This window comes from Tachypleus tridentatus, chromosome 8 (assembly GCF_004210375.1).
Source record: "Tachypleus tridentatus isolate NWPU-2018 chromosome 8, ASM421037v1, whole genome shotgun sequence".
Taxonomy (NCBI): domain Eukaryota; kingdom Metazoa; phylum Arthropoda; class Merostomata; order Xiphosura; family Limulidae; genus Tachypleus; species Tachypleus tridentatus.
Window position 1 is genome coordinate 134,918,312 of NC_134832.1, and position 22,187 is coordinate 134,940,498.

The 22,187-nt window shown below is 34.7% G+C and overlaps 1 protein-coding gene and 1 long non-coding RNA gene across 2 annotated transcripts; both read right to left on the bottom strand.

Moving 5' to 3' along the window:
* Positions 1–4,185: 4,185 nt before the first annotated feature.
* Positions 4,186–7,594, bottom strand: LOC143223554 (uncharacterized). The gene is made up of 3 exons (XR_013012956.1): positions 7,444–7,594; positions 6,225–6,445; positions 4,186–4,363 (listed from the first exon to the last, which is right to left on the bottom strand). It is a non-coding gene; the product is annotated as an uncharacterized LOC143223554 (long non-coding RNA).
* A 9,173-nt stretch (positions 7,595–16,767) lies between these two features.
* Positions 16,768–19,947, bottom strand: LOC143224018 (uncharacterized). Its single transcript, XM_076452481.1, has 3 exons — positions 19,731–19,947; positions 17,188–18,554; positions 16,768–16,865 (listed from the first exon to the last, which is right to left on the bottom strand). Exons 1-2 carry the CDS (start codon positions 19,945–19,947, stop codon positions 17,188–17,190), a joined length of 1,584 nt encoding a protein of 527 aa, XP_076308596.1. The 3' UTR covers positions 16,768–16,865.
* Positions 19,948–22,187: the final 2,240 nt, after the last annotated feature.

A 22,187-nucleotide genomic window follows, 5' to 3' on the forward strand; every position in this document is an offset into this window, starting at 1 on the left:
TTTTTATGAAATGTATCAAGCGGTCAGAGTTCAAAATTACTATTAGCACTGTCGAATGTCATCCAAACAAAAATAATTGATGTTCATAGACACTAGTTGTCAAATACAAAAACAAACTATTCAATAACTAAAAAATTGATAAAGAAACATGGTCACCAGTTTTAGTTTGTGAATTGTCTCCCACAGATATAAAAAAACTTTGAGGTTTGTCAATGGATCAGCGAATGTTAAAATCAAAATATTAACGAGAGATCGGTTAGCTGCTACATAATATATAATAATAACTGGAAATCAGAGCAAACTAACTACTTAAACAAACCTAAAGTTCAATGTGGTCATCAACTAATTAATTAAATATATCTTTTTTACGTATCTACCTACAAAGATGAAAATGCATTATTTCGTAATTAAGGCTACAGATGAATAATCCAGACTGACGATGACAATCTGTGTTTCTAGTGTTCTTCTGCAAGTGTATTAAATGAAGGATAGAATACTGCCAGTCTCATATAGATTCTAAAGAAAGAAATAATAAAATATCTAATGATTGAAATATCTTCTACATGGTCAATGAATAAGTCAAAATTATTAAAACAAATTAATTTAGAACGCCACATTCTTACTAACATATGTTTAAAAAAAATTAGGTTTATAACGTATCACGAGTTGAGACATAAATACCTTCTGTCTGTTTGTTTCTGTATGACACTAAAAATGGAGCACAAGTGAGATCCCGAAATTTCAGATGTAATGTTTTTGGGAGTGTTTTGATTAGGACATGTTTATTTATTTAACATCCCCTTATTTGACGATGATAAGTTTAACTGAGTCTAAATAGAATAAAACAGGGACAAAATGGCAAATGGGGTAATGTTTTGAATAGAGCATATTTTACTTGGTTCGTATTCCATTGTTCGGAGAAGGTAAGCCTAGCTGAGTCTATACTGTGCCCTAGATATTTTGAATACTTGTTGTAGATTTTACTATTCAATTGATTGTTAGCAGATTGTAGAAGATGAGTACAAATAGCTATTTTAACCATCACGGTATCAGAAGGACCTTAGGCCTTTTATTTATTGTCTTAATCAAACACTGTTATGAGCAAACATTAGAACAGTTATTGTCTTGTGTTTAAGTCTTTAATTGTTATAATTAAGGAAAGTTTACTTAAGGATTGTGACCTTTGGATATAATTTTTTTTTTGCTTCAAAGCTTAATTAACAAACCAACTATCACAGTATTTAGTCGTTTGTAAAAACTTGAAATGATATTAAAATTATCTGCTTATTGGCATCTTACCTTTTATTACTATTTTGGTTTAAAGTGCATAGGTAATACGATATTGATATAAACACTATTTGCTTTCTAAGAAAAGAAAATCAATCTATCTAGCCCCTGGCAATGAGGATTTAAAATAAAAAGATAGATAAAAACAGTTATGTTATAACTTGCTTTAATGTTCTTTTTGTTTCTTGTGATTTATTATTTGTTTTCATTCTCTTTATGTCATTCTACATACCTGAAATGTGTCAGCGATGTGTGTTCGTAAATATATTGCCAGTCCCTGTTTTAATTTCCTCAAGGTAGCATGGCTTGTTTGTTAACTCATGTACAATACAACGTCAACAGGAACAGACGACACAATATCCTTTAGAGGCCTTACGCATGCTAAGCCTATCAGTCTTGTCAACTTTAATCATCTTAACTGTCTAAAGTGGTACGTCGTGAATGTATTTTGTCACAGGTTGTAGTTTTTTCTCTTTCATCAGCAATAAGTTTTCAAAAAAAAATAATAATTTCTTTGTTGTAAATGTCACATTTCCAAGCTGATTCGACTTCTTTAAATTTATTTGGGTTTATTTATTTTTGTTGTTGTTGTTTTTTTTTTACCCGAGACACGTCATCTTTACTTTTCTAACATTTTAAGCCTGAAACAGGTTTTGTATAAAATGTTTTCTAGTATGAAACTCAAAAGAACTAATTAAACCCAATAATAACCACGGAGCTGTATTTCTCAATACTGTGGTTCATTTGTCAGCTTTAACAATGTACACGTGATTGTTCACACATCGTGAACACTTGAGTTATCAGAGTTTTAGCTCAGTAGGAATACCACACCCTCTTTGGTCATTCGAGACAGCCATAGAGATAAGTAGAGCACAAGCGGAAATAGAAAAGGTTGTTTTTTTTAATATTGAGGACAAGGACGAACAGGTAAGATGTTGGATTAAGTCTGACGTGTACAGACTTTACCTAACAACGTAGATCGTTGATATGGCGTGCTTCGCGCCAAAACGTGAGTTAACAACAACTTTCATCGAAGAATTGTAGAAAACAAAGAACTTGTGGTCTTTCTATCTTTCCTTTTTTGACAATAGATCACTAAATGGTGCCGCAGCTCTAGTTGTTAACCACTGAATGCTTTGCAATCGACATTGTATCGTTTTCCTCTATCCACTGGTTGTCCTTTAGTGTTTTAAAAGAAAACAACTTTATTCAAATTGTAACCAAAAGTCAAACTTATCCAAGTAATTCAATATGGTGCTATAGGACTAAAAAAGTATATTGTTCTAATTGTGGGTGGTCCGGCATGGCAGGGTGGTTAAGGCACTCAACTCGTAATTCTTGGGTTCAAATCCCCGTCGCATCAAACATGCTTGCCCTTTCAGTATTATTTGTTGGTAAAAAAGTAGCCCAAGCGTTGGCGATGGGTGGTGACTGACTAACTGCTTTCCCTCTAGTCTTACACTGCTAAATGAGGGACGGCTAGCGCAACTGGCTCTCTTGTATCTTAGCGTGTAATTCAAACCAATCAAACTGTGGGATTAGACATTGGGTGACTAATGCAGTGTGTAATGAGCTATACAGTCTTTATTTATTGGCAGTCCAATACTGAGAAAACGTTTGACCTATCGTAAACAATTAATCATTCGAATTGGTTAATAACGTTAAAATATACATTACAGAGGCAAAGAATGTTGGTTTGTTTGTTTGTCAAAGTCTGGAAAAAAAATTACAAATTAAAAAAGTACGGTTTCACTATCTCAGTTGTTTGTTCAGAATGAATGTTGTGAATAACTGGGTATCATTCCTCGTACAACCAATGAAAGTATAAACTAAAGAAGTCCTAACTTGGTATAAGAATATTTTACTTCAATTTATATGTTTCTATTAATTCAGATTTATTTTATTAAACAATTGCTTCACAGTATCAGATTTGGGAATGATTCGTAAAAAAGTGAAAACTAACGCAGTTTCGAAATCCATATTGGTCTGATTAATGAGTCTGTAAAATATAATCCATATTGGTCTGATTAATATGTTTATGAAAAATACATTTGCAACCAAGCGAAGATTTAGGTTTGCATTTCGAGCAAAGCTACACGAGGGCTATCTGAGCTAGTCGTCCCTAATTTAGCAGAGAAAAACTAGAGGGAAGGCGGCTAGTCAATAACACCATCCGCCAACTCTTGGACTGCACTTTTACCAACGAATAGTGAGATTGACCATCACATAATAACGCCTCTACAGTTGAAAGGGTAAGCATGTTTTGTGGGGATAGGAGATTCGGAAACGGGATCCACAGATTACGAGCCGAGCACCCTAAGCATCTGGTCACGCCAGACCTCGAGCGAAGATTTAACTGTTTTTGTTATGCGTGAAAAAGATTCGCTTGCGACAGCTCGAGCGTTTTGTATCACCACATTAACTGACTTGTACTTTTACCGGTACTGTTATGTCTTTTGGCTTTAGTAGACCGAACCCAGACGAAGAGTTCTGGTACAGAACTGGAGGCCTCTCACGTTGTGATTTGTGGCGGGTAAAACTGACACATAAAACAGTATTTTTAATCTTATTAATGCAATTAAATAAACAAACTGCTATTATGTTTTATATTATTTGACGTATGTTATTAATAATAGTTCTATACAAATAAATGATCCAGTTTGTCCTTTAAACTGATATATATGATAACAAAAACAATCATTTCTTTCATACCGAATTTTAAATTTACTGAAATAAAAAAGCGTAAGAATAACAACTATCGATCCAAGTCTTAGCTTACTGTATATTTTTAGAAGATAATTATGTTACTTCACAGGTACTCGTTATTCTGATGTAAATATTTATTATTCTAATACTATAAAAACTGTAGAATTTATTTTTTATAACGGCGTTTCTAAGTAGATTCACTGATTTCGTCATAATTTATTACTATTACACAAAATTATCATAAATACAACATATGAGTTATTTGTGATTGAACGTACATCAGGTTTGCCCAGATTGTGAATCTTATTAAAATAAAAGTGAAAGCTTGTGAGGTTTCTTTAAATTCTCCTTTTTCTGGTTGTCTCCAAACCTAAAATAAAAAGAGAAAATAATTTCCGAGTGCAATACTCACCTAAATTCTTACTTTGAGAGTTAGAAACTAGTTTTACAGCTACAATAATCGAGTATATAAATAAATATATTTTAAAAACAAGACAGTTGACACATTCCAGAGAACCTGTTAGTAGTACGTCACTAAGAATCAGTCACATTTCGACTAGGGTATTTTATACAAGTTTGTTTGTTATAGTAAAAAGTTATGTAACAGGCTATATACGCTCTATGGGAAATCAACAATGGAATCAGTGGTGTGCACCTGCTTGTTTATTGTCCATGAAGTAATTATTAGCCTTAGAAATAATGATTTAATCCTTAGTACAGAACCAGGTTACGCAAAACTTGTATTTTGATGCTTAATCCAGAACCAAGCCACGTGTAACTTTATATCTTGATCCTTAATGCAGAACAAAGTCGTGTGTAGCTTTATATCTTGAAGTTGATCATTAATGCAGAACCAAGCCACGTGTAACATTGTATCTTGATCCTTAATCCAGAACAAAGTCGTGTGTAACTTTGTATCTTGATGTTGATCATTAATGCAGAACCAAGCCATGTGTAACATTGTATCTTAATCCAGAACCAAGTCATGTGTAACTTTATATGTTGATACTTAATGCAGAATCAAACCATGTGTAACATTGTATCTTGATCCTTAATCCAGAATCAAGCCATGTGTAACATTGTATCTTGATCCTTAATCCAGAACCAAGCCATGTGTAACATTGTATCTTGATCCTTAATCCAGAACCAAGCCATGTGTAACTTTACATGTTGATCCTTAATGCAGAATCAAGCCACGTGTAACATTGTATCTTGATCCTTAATCCAGAATCAAGCCATGAGTAACATTGTATGTTGATCCTTAATCCAGAACTAAGTCATATGTAACATTGTATCTTGATCCTTAATCCAGAACCAAACCGCGTGTAACTTATGATTTTGATTTTATTATCGAACTAAACCACGAGTGTGGTATGACAGAAGTAGAAGATCTTTTGTCTACCTCTATAATTGTATCAGAGTTTACCATCATTCCATAACAAATGCCTTTCACGTCAACCATTTAAGTGGTTTGTGTTGAAGAGGTGGAGTGCGCACGTCATGTAATGCATCTTAAGACATTTTTAAATGACGTACAAAATATGGCTTACTGAAACGCTTGTGTCAAACATACGGACTTATAGAGTCGAGACCGGTGAAGCGTTTTAATTATGACGATTTGCTAGCTTGGTTTATAAACACCATTATCCTCAAACCTGGCGTGTTAACGTGTTTCAACTTAGATTACTGTAGTCCATTCTGATAATCAGAGAAAATGTCTTCCATAAAATTATAGTTGTTTGTTTTGAATTTTGCGCAAAGCTACTCGAAAACTACTTGTGCTAACAGTTCCTAATTTAGCAGTGTAAGACTAGATGGAAGGCAACTACTTAATAACACCCACCGTCAACCCTTGGGCTCTTCTTTTACCAACTAACAGTGGGAATGACTGAACATTATAACGCCCCAACTGCTAAAAGGGCGAGCATGTTCAGTGATGAAGCTTTGAACCTACACATTACTAGTCGAATGTCCTAACCACCAAGCCAAATATAATTAAAGTAACATTACAAACAAGCAATTCTCAATCTTTTGTTCGAGAACCATCGGTGAACTGTTTAACTCATGGCATGGAAGCGATCAAAAATTTTATAATCACTGCTATACGCTCTAACTTTTGTCAGAATAACATGTACCACAGTGGAATAAAAAGTTTATAATAATGGACACATTTATTATAAAGTATGGGATCTTAATATAATAAAGTAGTGCTATATTAAATATATATTTACGTTACAAAATGTTGACCGTCGAGGAAAGAGACATTGTTGTCCAAGTTCATCTCTTCTCTTCCTTCTCCAAGGATTTTAAGAGCACGTGAAAAACCTGATGGTGAATATAAGACGTCACTCGCTCGTAAACCAATAAGATCATTGTGTGCATTTCCAGAGGGCGGTGTTAACAGATTAGTACTGACGAGCGCAACAGTTGTAATAATGATTAGAATAAACATCTGAAAAATGCACGACGTTACAAAAATACGAGATGTTCAATTCTGAACATGTCACTCTTTTAAATTACACTCATACATAAAACAATAATTTAACTGTTTTTTTTAACTCAAGGTTGGAATGAGTTAAGATATATCAATTGTTTTGTTTTTTACTGTTCTACTTTAACATATTTAATAGTTTGTAAGTAATCATCCACTGTTTTATTTGACATTAAAAGAATAAATGAAATACGTATCCCAGGCGTAATTGTTGAATTCGTATATGTTCTATAGTCTGACTTTAGTTACATTAAGTATCTAAAACTATAACTTTAAGTATAGTGAAGTATAAGTAGTTACTACAAACACATTATGATGTAGTATAAATAGTTACTACATATACATTATGATGGAGTACAAATAGTTACTACATATACATTATGATAATGTATTACTACAAACATACTATGATGGAGTATAAATAGTTACTACAAACATACTATGATGGAGTATAAATAGTTACTACAAACATACTACTGATGGAGTATAAATAGTTACTACATATACATTATGATAATGTATTACTACAAACATACTATGATGGAGTATAAATAGTTACTACAAACATACTACTGATGGAGTATAAATAATTACTACAAACATACTTTGATGGAGTACAAATAGTTACTACATATACATTATGATAATGTATTACTACAAACATACTATGATGGAGTACAAATAGTTACTACATATACATTATGATAATGTATTACTACAAACATGCTACGATGGAGTATAAATGCATTGTGATGGAGTATAAGTAATTAGTGAGAACTAATGATGCAGTCGAAATAAACCTACACCTGATAAAGCAACTTTACCCAAGAGTTTTGGTTTTGTTTCTAACAAACAAGGCCTCTAATTGTAATTTCAAACCATCGCAACGCGCATACAAAAATATTCCAGCCATAAAATACATAAAATGAATTGTACAAAGAAGAGAAATATTTTCTTACTCTAATGGCTCTTCTTAACTAAAACACGTGGAAAACACGTCACTTTATGTAACTCAACTGTGTCGTTTCTTTCTGTTGGTCTCAAACCAACACCCCGTCACACAACTGCTCTGCTCTAGTTGTGCTAATTACCTGTCCAGGTGGTTTTCCTTGAAAGAACTTGAGGAAGGACGGACAGTAAGAACCACGTGATCTGTAACTGTTTATGCTACTGTTCTTTTTGTTGTTTAAATACAAGAACTGATTAACTTCCCGTATAAGACAGGATAGTTTTGAACGCTCCTTTAACCTCGAAGTCTAATGTTTTATTTCGTAAAACCTTTTTTTTTTTTTCTTGCTTAACGTAATTATTTTTGAAAGAGTTCTCGGGAACAGAACAATATCTTTTGTTTGACAATAAGTTTCTTACACTTTCAAAATGTCAAAGCACAAAGAGACCGATTATAATTTCCTACGAAACACAATTTATTTTTGTAACATGAACTATGATACAGACATAAAACAATCCCCGTCGCACCAAACATGCTCGCCCTTTCAGCCGTGGGGACATAATAATGTGACGGTCGGTCTCATTATTCGTTGGTAAAAGAGTAGCCCAAGAGTCTGCTGTGAGTGGTGGTGGACTAGCTGCTTTCCCTCTAGTCTTACATTGCTAAATTAGGGACCGCCAGCGCAGATAGCCCTCATGTAGCTCTGGGCGAAATACAAAACAAACCAAATCATTAATAATAAAAATTGATCATGTAATTTCGTAACGATATTTACAAGTTCTGGTAAATAATCAGTTTTTTTTCAATCATTTAACTTATCAACAAACTTTCATTGGACATCAGTATCACAACAAATGACAGTTTATAAATTATTAAACAGCATTCGAATATTTGATAGAGGAAATGGTCTTTTCCTGCCGCCACATTACTACTCTCTATCGTGGTAAGATTGCTAGCGAAAATACGGCATATGATAGTATATATACGTTGTATCATCTCTATATGTATTCAAATTATATTAATGGAATGTACTGTATATACACCAGATTAATATATTGCTTACCTAAAGGGCTGAATCGGTGCGTATACAGAATTGGAACTTGAGAGAGAGTGGCCATCTAGTGGAAGTTAATACAATTGTACAACATAGTTGTGTGCAAACGTAAACATTTTAAAACACAAACTATCATTATTTTCACGTACATCTTTATAAAATAAATATTAAAGTATATGTATAAATAAGTGCTATAATGCTTACATTTGTAAATATTGTTTGTTCTGTTGCCAGAGTCAAAAGCAAAATTAGATAATCGCAAGTACTCCTTGTCTAACTTTGCTCTTAACTATGACGAACTTGTTTTTTGTAGCATTTAAAGCACTCAAATTTACCATTGATTTACAGAAAGCTATAATTATCAAACTCGTTAAATCTTAAACTTGTACACTAAAGATTAGTATTAAGTAGAAAAACTAAAACTAAAAAAATATGATTATCATTATTAATTCTACGGCATCTAAATAACTGTGACGTAATAATACTTTTGTTCCAATCGGAAGTCGTGTTATTATATGGAGAAGAAAGGCCCTAAGATAGAAAAGATAATTTTGTTTTTCTATCAGACGTTTTTGCAAACACAGAAATATCTTAAAGTTTACCATCTAAATGTATAAAATAAGTGTGGTGGCTTTTTGAATGAAACAATTTTTTATACAGTATTATTATTTTTCGTTTTATCAGCTTTCTTCGTCTGTGATTCATTATTTATTGTCCCTCGGTGGGACAGCGATAAGTTCACGAACTTACAAAACTAAAATCCGGGGTTCGATCCACGCTGTGGAAACAGCAGATTGTTCAAAGTGGCTTTGCTCTGGGGACAGTAAAGAAACATTATTTATTTGGACACTAACTAATTTGCTGGAATGACAACATCTAGAGGAAGGCTCACACTCAGTGGCGTGTTTTTCTTCACGAAATATCCTAAGAAATTTATTGTAAGCTTAACCAGTGTGTTTATGAATAAAGTATTTAAGCCTTCTATAAAAAAAAAAAAAAATATTCACAGGTGATATAGGCTCATATTTATTGAATGTTCCCTAACTAGGACTAGATAATATAATACTTTCTAAACAACTTAAATCTTTAATGAGGAAGTTCTAACATCATAAGCTTACAATTATTTCAAACTTTCCTTTAATTTAAAACATTTCTTCAAAACGAAAGACTATTTATAAATACACAAGTGATGCAAAACCACCTATATAGGAAAAAATAACATCTTCAGAACATTATTTTAATCTTGTAGGCCGCTGGTGGCTCAATGATTAATCTGAAGGCTTAGAACGTTAGACATCGTGTTCAAATACCCGTGGTAAGCACAACACAGATAACCCACTGTGTAACTTTGCGCTTAACTAATACAAATAAATAAGTTGATGTTGTATTTTTAATGTACCTATTTTTTTTTTCTTATGCCTGGTGTGTCCCCAAATAAAGAATCGGAAAACTGCATAACTTTATTTATATATGTAATAATTAAAGAATCGAAACATTGCATTAATATATTTATAAACGTAAGGGTTAAAGGATCGAAACATAGCATTAATATATTTATATGCGTAATGTTCAAGGGATCGAAACGTTGCATGGCTATATATATGTTGTGCGTGTGTAAAGGTTAAAGGATCGATAAGCTGTGTGAATATATTTATATATGTAATGGTTAAAGGATCGAAACGTTGCATAAATATATTGATATAAGTAATGGTTAAAGGAACGAAACGTGGCATGATTATATTGATATAAGTAATGGTTAAAGGATCGAAACGTTGCATGATTATATTGATATAAGTAATGGTTAAAGGATCGAAACGTTGCATGATTATATTGATATAAGTATTGGTTAAAGGATCAAAACGTTGGTTATTTCGTTCTTGAACTGTCAATCAAAGTAAACTTCCCCAGTTTTAAATACAAGACAGTCTTCTTATCTATGTTTAATTTATTTTAAAGCAACTTTTGAGATAAAATGATCCTCTAATTAACAACTTACTTACAAATAAAATGTTTTTTTTTTCAAAATATTATATTCTGAACCTCATTTGTTGTCCATCGTTGATCCCTTTTTCTAAATATTCAATAATATTGTTAATTAATTAAATTCTATCTCGTTCTCTTGATTGTATATTTTGTGTATTGTGTATTTTCCGTCGTTATCTTCTTATGCCAAGTAAAGAAAAGAATCGAAAAATTGACTTTACGTATGTGTATATATATATATTTATGTGTAATAAAGTTATCGAAGGTTTTTAAAAATGAGGTGAAATTGTTTTGTAAGTACCATAGCATGTGTAAATAAAAATAATTAGTAATATGCGTTAACACAAGTAATTCACACCGTAACCTTTATTGTTGTTAAACACAAAGATGTATAATCCACTGGGAAGTTTTAGTGAACTGTAAAATCCGTCAGCAAACCTAAACATAAGTTCTGGTGTTTTATGGGATTTATATAAAATTACGTCGTTTGAATGTTGTTTGTGTAAGTAAAGCTGAATATGGTTCTCGTGTTTAAACATCTTTCTTTTAAATAAAATGGACCACACTTACTAAGACATAGAGGAAAGTCAAAATGTTGTTGGTACACAAATACTGATATGTCTTGTATCTCGTAAGACTGTTGTTGTTGTTGATTTGAATTAAGCACAAAGCTACACAATGGGCTATCTGTGCTCTGCCCACCACGGGTATCGAAACTCGGTTTGTAGCGTTGTAAGTCCACAGACATACCGCTGAGCCACTGGGGGGCCTCGTAAGACTGTACGGAGCGCGAGATGAGATATTGAAAGTATCACTAAAAACCAAATACTTTTTTAAGGACCACAGTAGGGCTAACTTTAACAGATTTAAACAACATTGGACAAAATCGACAAAACTAAATTCAACAGCTAAGTTTGGTTTTAAATATAAATACAATTTTTAAATATCGTTAAATAAGTGTATGTGTTTCTTATAAGCACGCCACATCGGGATATCTGCTGAGTCCACTAAGGGGAATCGAGTTCCCTGATTTTAACGTTGTAAATCTATACACTTACCGCTGTATCAACGGGGGACTCATTAAATGAACAAAAGGAAAGGTTACAAAGCTTCACTCGTCATTCTTCATCAGTCTACAGATTCAATGGATAAAAACGGTTGTAAACAAGAACCAACTACTATGAATTATTGTGTTTTTCCTTTGAACTTGTGTTACTCTATACTTTGTAATGAATAATTATCTAAATTCGAATAGTCATTTTCTTTTTACTTCTTGAGTGAATATACAAATTTTATTCGAGTGGTTAATTATCTTCATAGTAAAAATCATTTTTCGTCTTTTTTTTCTTTTTAATGAAAGTGCTTCAAAGTTAATTATTAATATTTTATTAAAGGTCTCTGTACATATCCGTGCTTTTATCAAAACACATTCTTTGTTCTAAATAGGATATGAAGAAAAACAACCATAAACTTCTGACATCAAATCAAAAATTCTAAATTTCAAGTTACTTCAAACTTTTATCACTTTCATAGACTTAAGATAACAATGGTGTTGCCTTGAGGGGTTCGAGGGAAGTGGACAAACCTCCTTTTTGAGACAACGAATAAACATTATTACCACAAGCCGCCATATCTAGTATCAGGTTAATAACACAAACAGTATCCTTAGCACAACCATAGTGTAATCGAATGCATTTTACAACCAGCGGTCCTGCTTTTCAGGACAATATTAATGAACATAAGGCAAGTATCACACCATTCTAGATCGTATACTATATAATTACCTTCTGAGAAGGCAAAATCCTTTATATTTTTATTTGAAAAGTCTTGTTCAAGTTGCTTTGCAAAGTCATTTAAAAAATTTAAAAATGTGTTAGATAGTCCTTATTACTTCACTTTGGGAAACTGTTACCTTACTAATATTTTGGCATTCGTGTGTGTGTGTGAAAGTTACTATTTACGTAGATGAGGGTAAAGATATGGACTCGATGTATTCGAATTTTCAGAAAGCATTTAAAAAGGTCCTAAATAAAAGTTGAAGACGTTCCATGAACGGACACAGCCTCAGCGCGTGCGTCGAAATAGTCCATTCAAGTTTTAACTTTGCGTGCCCATCTGATGAACTATGACAAAATCATGTTCTTACAATGTCGTTATCCAAGTTGCTGTCATCTTCTTTGGACTTTTAACATGTGCTAACCACTTTAGAAAAGTATGATCCGTAGGGTAAGATTTATGTCATACAGGTAGTGAGTAGCAATAATGTTTTATGAAGACAATCAAAGCCCGTAGCTCTTTTCTTTTATGTATAATATCTACATTTAGGAGTGTTAACATATGTAACTACACGTTCTACTCCATCCTGCAACTGTAACTACTTTGATGTACAACGGAAACTTATCCTTGGTGTGGATAAGCAGGTACTGTAACATTCACCAAACCAAGAATTAAGGATAAAAATGCCTCATCACAATCATCACTCCAATCAAATGTACTTCTACATTTTATGAGACTGGTGCTGTTATATTTAAGAAGCTGGCCACACATAGTTGGTAGAATAATAAGAAACTGAGTAAGCTGCAAATTTTTATTTTTTTAGAGCTGTCTAAATTAGGACTATTAAGACTCCATCGCTCACCACAGTGTGACCAAAGGACTTCACTTCCATTTACAGGAGTAAACAATTTCCTGGTTTCATTTTCAAGCCTATTTGTTGTATGTTCTGGGATACTACTTCAAATTTCTCATACATGGACTCGAAACTACAGCCAACATCAAAACATCATTTTTCTCTATGAAGTCTCTTGAGCACAAGCTTCACCAGCCAGTCAAAAGTAATATTACATCAAACAGATTGGACGACATGGTGCATAAATCTTATAGATTATTTATCGTACTAAATCCAGTTTTAGCCCTACTTTTGTCGTCCTACTTGACGTACCATCATCTTCATACGAGATCCAAAGCTTTGGGCCAGTGGTAACCTTCTAACACGTTCATACAGTCATCCTTTCACGGTAGAGAGAAAGCATTGTTGCAAGTTACCACGTTAACCCATCCAAGATTAACATAGAACTTCAGAATGTCTTCATCCTGACTGGAGACGACCAAGCACTTTCCGAAGATTGTATGTCTCTTTATTGCAGATCCATTGTATTTCTGTGTTAGTAACCTCACTAGTACTTTAAGAAAGCATCCTGACACCACTACTGGAGACGACCAAGCACTTTCCGAAGATTGTATGTCTCTTTATTGCAGATCCATTGTATTTCTGTGTTAGTAACCTTACTAGTACTTTAAGAAAACCAATGTGGTGGTTGCTTTATTGGATGTGCATTGCCTCTGTTAATGTGATGCTAAGTCACTATTGTTTGACCCATTCAGTCAACTGGCCCGTAAACACACTAGCCTATTCATACAACAAGTCACTAAGCTGGTTTTCTGCATTTGATCTAGATTTTATCACAGTCATCAACCAACGACCTCATATCGATTCTGTCATCTAATTGGATAGCTGTACATCTATGGTTATAAAGAAACACCGGAACTTAATTCTTTGTCAAACAGATCAAAAAGTTTATTTCATTCAAGGTTTCTATGACCATTTTGCATAGCACTGATGCATTAAACTTTGTCCTAGTTAAACTATGGAATATCACTTGTGCACATTAAAGTATTAGTATTCACTTCTCTACAGACACTCTTGCACTCCACTGTTCTTGAATTCTATCTTTGCAGAGTTTTTTTTTTTTCATTGAACATAAGTTCACTTACTGCACGGGTAAAAATGACGGATAAACTCCACAGCACGTTCATATCAAGGATACTAATTTCATATCCAAGATCAGAAATACGAGAAATACGTAACTACTTTCATCCTGTGAGTGACAGTTTTTAGACTGAGTCAGCTATTCACTTCTTCTCTACATCAGTTATGCCGTTATTTTCAAGAATAAAGACGTTATTCACTGGCCATAATGTTAGTCTCACTCAGAGGGTCTTAACAATTCTAGATCCACTTGGGTCCTCGCCACTTCTGTACCTGCCGAGAGTTCACCTTTTCCTCCTTGTACCCTTATCAGTAGACATCATATTCCACCCCGCCCTGAGAGAGCTGGACTGAACACTAAACTCTTTGTTTCAGGTTTTCAATTGTACTTTGTCAAGCACGAGCTAGGCTCTTTCAATTTTTCTAAACATTTGCCACAATGTTCACTACTTGTTGGTAATCGTTTTGAGCATGCTGATCTAATGGCTATTTTACTGTTTGGCAAATTGCTGATATTATGGATTGTATAATTTCTGATAAGCCATTATTTGGAGCTAGTAATTATTTTTACTGTGAGGCAGTTCCTTTGTCAACATCCCATTAGTCCACGAGCAGAATAGGCGCTTCACCCTTCCCACCCTGGAGAATAAGCCATGACTGAAGTATATATTTCATTGGTGAATATTTGTGATGGTATCTACCTTATATACAAGCATTGCCACAGCATGTACTCTATGAGCAAACCTGCATAACCCTGCCCACTCATTGGAGGCTACTCTGGTTGCATTACAGTTCAATTAGGTTAAGGCAGTTGGTTGTTAACGCTTCGGTTTGGTCTTGCCTGGCAGTGTAGAGGTTTCTTATTCATACACTTTGACAGTGTAATTACCGCTACAGCTGCTACTTCGGTTTTTGTTGTTTTTTTCCATTTCAAAAGCTGGTTGAAGTGACTGTTTCAAGTTGTGTTGAATAAAACTATTACCATGGGAATGATGATGCATTTCACTTTTAGATGTTGTCAAATAAGTTCCATAAGTCCTTCGATGAACTTATCGACCAGGATATTTTATCAATCTTTCCAGTGGTCATTACTATGTATGCCTTCCGATGTGGGTCATCTGCATTAATAGACATTCCTCTTCTAAGCCTTGAACTCGGTCTAAATGACTGTCTGTTTCTCCATTAAGGGCTGGAACATTTAAGCTCAGGATCATACTTTGCGTAGCCTGCTACTGATACATCCATGTCAGGCAATGACCTGCGTGAATATTTTTAGAAACCGGTCTAAGTTCTTTCTTACCATCCACTTGAACATGATGGACATGACCTTTGGTACTCCAGAAGGAGCTGTTACCACTGTTCTGAGATTGGATAAATGCTGCCACTAGGACCACTGAAACACAAACAGACTACTAGTTTTTGTTTCAGAGCAACAAGCGACTCAAGATGTAAGACAAGGGAGAAGAAAGCTAGTCATCACCACCCACCGCCAACTCTTAAGCTACTCTTTTGTCAACAAATAGTGGGATTGACCATCAACATTAAAACGCCCCCACAGCTGAAAGGGCAAGCAAGTTTGGTGCGACGAGGATTCGAATCCGCGACCCTTATAGTCGAGTGCCTTCACCACCTGGCCACATTCCTTCACGCTTTCCACAGTACTGACACGAGGGGCTGTAGAAGCACCCCATAACACTGGAAATAACTTGTGTTTTTATTTACTTTCCGATATTTTATATAACTAAAGGAGTCACATAGTAATTTGTAGGGTCTTTATCTCTAGTATTTTCTTTGACAGAAAAAAAACAGAATTTCTTAATAATTTTTGTTCTATTTTCAGTTAAACGTGTAATAAGTTTCTTAATATTTTAACAAATTGTTCAGTAAATTGTCCTGTTATGGTATAAAATGTGTAGCACAAGTAATACAATGGATATATGTTTAAGCATTTATAACGTTAATAAATCTAGACCTACTGAGCGATGATCACTGCTTCAGCCATAAATCACACGTAGTTTCCTTTTTGTCTAAAAATATTAAAGAGAAATAACGTATTGAAAATTAAACTAAAAAAATGCAATTTTAATTTTCAATGATACAAAATACAAGTAATAATGATAAAAAGACGAAATTTAGAGCTGACTTATTCTTTCACGTTTAAATTTTAAAAAGTAGAAAACTTAATTCAGCAAATGCTCTATATGTTCATTAGATGGCGCCACAATTGCAATACTATATTTACTTCACTTATTCTCGGCTTCTCCAGAAGAGCTACATAATTTGTTTTCGTCATTTTGGTCACATTTTGTTGGTGCTGCATAAGATGAAAATAGTTATAATTTGTTTTCGTCATTTTGGTCACATTTTGTTGGTGCTGCATAAGATGAACATAGTACAAGCAAATAAATTTCGTGTTACAAACCACAATTTATAATAAGACAGAGAGCCATACAAAATCAAAAGTACCAAACATTTTATTAATATCTTAAAAAGGTAAGATAATTGTAACTGAATTATTTTATGTACAATATATCACAAGACAGCAAAAGTACGTCTCGGTTGTTGAGTTCTTGACGAGAATGACCGTAACGGAGACGCAAATTCCAAAAAAAACTCTGTGGAATACCTAGGGAAAAAAATAAACATGAAAAATTAGCAAAGCCTTGCGAAAAAAAAAATGTTGCAGAATTCAGTAACATGATTTTAGTAACTAACTAACAATTTGAAAATGTATGTGTGTGGTTTTTATAAAAGCCACATCAGACTATTTGCTCTGTCCTCGAGAAGGGATAGAACTCTTAATTTTCGCAATATAAATCCGAAGACTGACCCCGCTGTCCTGCGGGAGACACAAGTTGAGATTTAAAAAAAAATAAACACACAGTTGGAAAGATAAATATTTCTTTATTTTAGAATACATGCGTACTAGAGTATATATTTATACATACCTATATGTTGCCGTATCCACTGCTATCATCAGTAAATCCACTACTGCGTCCACCATAGTCCCTGCTTTCATTATCGTATCTGCTCCTTCCATCTCTAAATATACTACTTCCATGACCACTTATATTGTCATCACTACTACTTGCACTTCCGTAATTACTACTGTCACCATTACTACCATAATTTCCACTGTCGTAATCTCCGACTAATCTGCTTTGACTGTCACTTCCACCACTTCCACTTTTGTAACCATCACCTACACTATTGTATTCGCTACTTTTACCGTCATGATCATTGTCTTTTCCACCATATCCACCACCACCACCGAAACTATGACCAACTAGAGGAGAACCACCACTGTATCTACCATATTCACTGCCTGGAAACTGATTAACTGGAGTAAATCCACCAGAACCACCACCGTATCTACTAAATCCACCACCGCCACCACTAGCAATCTGGGCACTACCAGGACTACCACTTAACCCCCCAGCGCCTCTGTTACTCTTTATACCACCGCCGCCTCTGCCTAAACCATAAAGAGTGGCACCAACACCACCATAGCTACCAACTCCACCGCTGTAACCAGGGCCGCCGCCACCAACAGGAACAAGGAGAGGTACACCACCATAGCCAGTGTTTCCGCCGCCGTAAGCACCGCCTCCAGTGCCGTAATTACCACCACCGGGCACACCAACGAAAACAACACCAGCAGGAGCACCACCTCTATTGTTATACCTACCGATCCCACTATTATAGACACCAGCTCCACTACTGTAGCCACCGCCACCAGGATGACCAACGAGAGTAGGGTTACCAGCTCCACTGATGTAGCCACCGCCACCGGTGGGACTAACAAGAGTAACACCACCAAGAGCACCAGCTCCACTATTGTAGCCGCCACCACCGGGAAAACCAACGAGAGTGACACCACCAGGAACCCCACCTCCATTAACATAGCCACCACCACCACCAACAATGCCACCACCACCGCTATAACCACCACCTTCATTCCCATAACCACTCCCAGGATCACCACCGTAACCTTGACCATCCTTTGCAACACCAAAGACAGTAACTCCACTGCCACTGCCACTGTGGTCTCCTTCAACCCCATAACCACCCTTTCTTGAACCTCCACCACCTCTGTTGATTGCTAATCTAATCGGGATGCCAAGCAACTGTACCCTTCCATTACTGTCGTAGCCCGTAGCTTGAGCTGTTAAATCTTCTACTTGTTCCTGTTTCCTTTCGGTGAGTTTGATTTCTTCGTCGGCATGTGTAGTGAATAGTAGAACACTGACAATCAAACCGATCAAACACTGTGGGATGTAAGTGACAAAAATATTTAAACAGGCTGAATCACAGCCTTACAAGGTTACAAAAAGAATCTAAAACATATACAAAATTTAGATTTTATTGCTTCAACTTTTAGCACTAAACTGATGTTGTTTTCTGTATAATTGAGATTGTACAGTTTAACAAAAATTCATTGTTAATGGAGGAGCGTCAAGAGCTCAAAATCAAAATCACCTGAACATTGGTTGCTGTCAAATTGTAGGAAGAGCATTAAATTCAATAAAGCAGAAATGTTACACGAAAACATTAACTGTTCTACTTTTTTATTCTGAATTATAAATATAACACAACTAGAGTTCAACTATTTGTAGGTATATGGTTGTGTGTATGTGTTTTATTGAAATTATAATTTTTCCAGGTAATTTTTTGAAATGTTATTTTAGGGTTGGTGTTTTACGAACTTATCACAGATTTTATTTTATCTCACTTTATACAGTTTTGGTATATCTATGCATACTTATTTATTGGGTGGTTCCACGCTCGCCAATGATGAAACTAAGTGCAGTAATGAAAAATAGGACATCACATACTTTGTGGAAAATAGCGTTATTTTCTCCTAGACAACTGACAACGGTAAAAATGAAAAATTTTAAATATAGAGATGTGTATGAATATTTTATGATGTAATGAAACATTTGAGGTATTAACGTTAGAGTTGAAATCAATTAGAACCTACCTGCTTCTGAACCATGTTTGTTTACGTGGGAAAAAGACCTTCTAAATCTTTGGTGATTAAAGACTTGTATTTATACTCGTATAAACTTAGTCCGCTGCTCTTTAAAGCGTTCATTTGCCTTGTTTTATTTTTTGTGCTTTGTTTTTGTACGCGAGGATGCATGAGTGCTACGCCTTCAGAGCTGGTGTTAATCAGACAATGCACCCGTTACCAGATCGATGACCCAGTTCTATACACCAACCAAAAGCGAATCTCGAAAATAAAATGTGTAAATCCTGGGCGATTTAGGCTTCTAAACAACTAGTCAAATGTTTGAACGACTTGCAAAAACATAAGTTAGCGCTACGCTACGTGTCATTGTACTCACATCAGGTGCTTCTCTCAGAAAACACAATCCTTTATGTTCGTTTTGCTGAATTTCGCGAAAGGCTGCACGAGGTCGAATCGCGCTAACAGTTCCTAATTTTAGAGCGATAGACCAATGAGAAGGCAGCTAATCGACAGCTTAACCACCAACCTTCAACCTTTGAGCTACTCCTGTCAGACTGAATGGCGGAACTTGACTGTTACTCTTATAGCGCACCACACAACCATAGTGTGGAGTGCAATGTTTTCTATGGTAACGGGACGCGAATCCTTTATCCTCAATTTTATAGTCCCGCACGTTAACCACTGATCCACGCTTGGCTAAATCCTTTCTGTTCGGAGCATCAACCTTAATTTTCATCTTTCATTTACTCTGATGAAAAATCCAGACTGAATCTGACGGAAATTCAGAATTTTATTGTGAGATTTTTGGATAATGATGAAGACTATATAATTCTGATAGATTTAATTTAAACATCAGTGTTAGACTCAACAGCTTTTTCAGCAGAGTGTTGTTTGATACAGAAAAATTATTAAAAACTGAAGATTTAGTAGTTCAACTTCATCAAAACCCAGTGTTCACAGTAATTATCCTTTTAATTAAAACAATTGAGTCTTAGTTTAAAATGCCCTCTATATTATTTACAAACTGTTAGATATTTTTAAACACTTAAAATATTTTTATTAAGTTCATTTGCTTTAATAAGTTGTTTCGTTTTTGTTTTGTTTTTTAAATGATCTCTAGCTTTATTCAGTCTGCTTTGGCTCTAAAATTTGGATTTATGATTCAACATTCTTCCTCTTTGAGCACTTGTCACGAGCACTTTACTAAATTCTTGTTTAGAATATAGTTTCATCAAGGACCGCAGATACAATAGTCTTACAATATCTGGAAAGAAGCGAGTCACCTAATCACATCTAGCCTAACATCTAAGTCGTGAACTTTAGACTGATTGAAGAATGTAAAATAGGCATCTACCGTGTTTCTCCGATAATAAGACCTACCCATAAAATAAGACCTAGTGTGATTTATGGGGATAGTTTTAATATAAGCCCTACCCTTAAAATAAGCCCTAGTTAAGAGTGGCAGGAAGAGAAAGAAATAAAAATAATAATTATTAATTAGTTTAATAGTTAGTTAATTAGTTTGTTTAGGTATTAATCAGTTAGTTTAATAGTTTAATAATATTTTATTTTAAATGGTTAGTTTAATAGTTTTACTTTGTAACTTCATTTTTTTAATATATCAAAATAAGACATCCCCAAAAATAAGCCCTAGTGTCATGTTTTGGAGTGAAAATTAATATAAGCCCTGTCTTATTTTCGGAGAAACACGGTAATAGCGCCTGAAAGTAGATCTTGACTTAACAGGTTTTCCTCGTTACAAAATCGAGCAAACAGAACCGAAATACTTTGTTTTTTTTTAACTGGTTCAGTCATGATCTGAATAGTTGCTGTTAGTGTCATCCAGACTTTACATTGTCTCACCGTACTGTTGTTTTTAATGAACAGGCGAATAAATTATACCTTTCAGTATCAGTTTTATTTACGTTTCCGTTGTTTATATAAATTAATGTCTAACCAATTAATTATACATACAATTAAGGAATTTATGCCTTACGAGCATACGTTATACCAGACTTAGGTGTATACTAAGTGGTGTTTTGTGATCTAAAGTGATATGTGAAACAAGTTTCATTCAGGCGTTTCAAAAAGATTTAGAATACAATATTTCGATCAATAAGCTAAGAATAAAAACGTAGTTAATACCTGGATGATTTAAATAGAACTTCCATTATAGCATCTGTATTTTAACTGTAAATTTGGAAACTGTAAAAACAAATACAATCAGCATTTCGAATTTTCATAAAATGTAATTCAACTGGCACCCGGTCGTTGAAACGGGTCTTTTTCAATCTACAGCTGTAGAAACATCTTCTCGACTGGTAATAACACATGGAATAAAAAATAAAATAGTACGTATAAAAACGTTTCTCTTCCATTCAGAAAAAAATATTGTATGTTAATAACTTTGACTAGAAATGCCCTGTCTGAAAAGATAGGAATAGTCAAATTAATACTGTCAGTTGTATAGATAATATCCAACAACTTAACACTCGGGTATTTCCTGAAAAAACAATAAATCAGAACTGACTTATCTACTATAAATTTAGTCCTCGTGTCTGATATTTCTACAGTTAAAATGACCGACGAAGTCTCGGATCTGATAGAAAAAACGTGAAGCACATCTGTTAAACGTTGATTCACTAAGTTCGCGGCCCGACATGGCCAAGCGTGTTAAGGCGTGCGACACGCAATCTGCGGGTCGCGGGTTCGCATCCCCGTCGCGCCAAACATGCTCGCCCTTTCAGCCGTGGAGGCGTTATAATGTGACGGTCAATCCCACTATTCGTTGGTAAAAGAGTAGCCCAAGAGTTGGCGGTGGGTGGTGATGACTAGCTGCCTTCCCTCTAGTCTTACACTGCTAAATTAGGGACGGCTAGCACAGATAGCCCTCGAGTAGCTTTGTGCGAAATTCGCTCTCCCAGCCGTGAGGGCGTTATAATGTGACAAACTATTCGTTGGTAAAAGAGTAGCAAA

Bases quoted from the DNA above. Each gene is read 5' to 3' on its own strand.
- LOC143224018 (XM_076452481.1), bottom strand. From the start codon at position 19,947: ATGAAAATTAAGGTTGATGCTCCGAACAGAAAGGATTTAGCCAAGCGT. The intron at 18,555-19,730 runs GTTAAGCTGTCG...TAACCTTGTAAG, and splicing joins TCAAAGGTTGAAGGTTGGTG to GCTGTGATTCAGCCTGTTTA.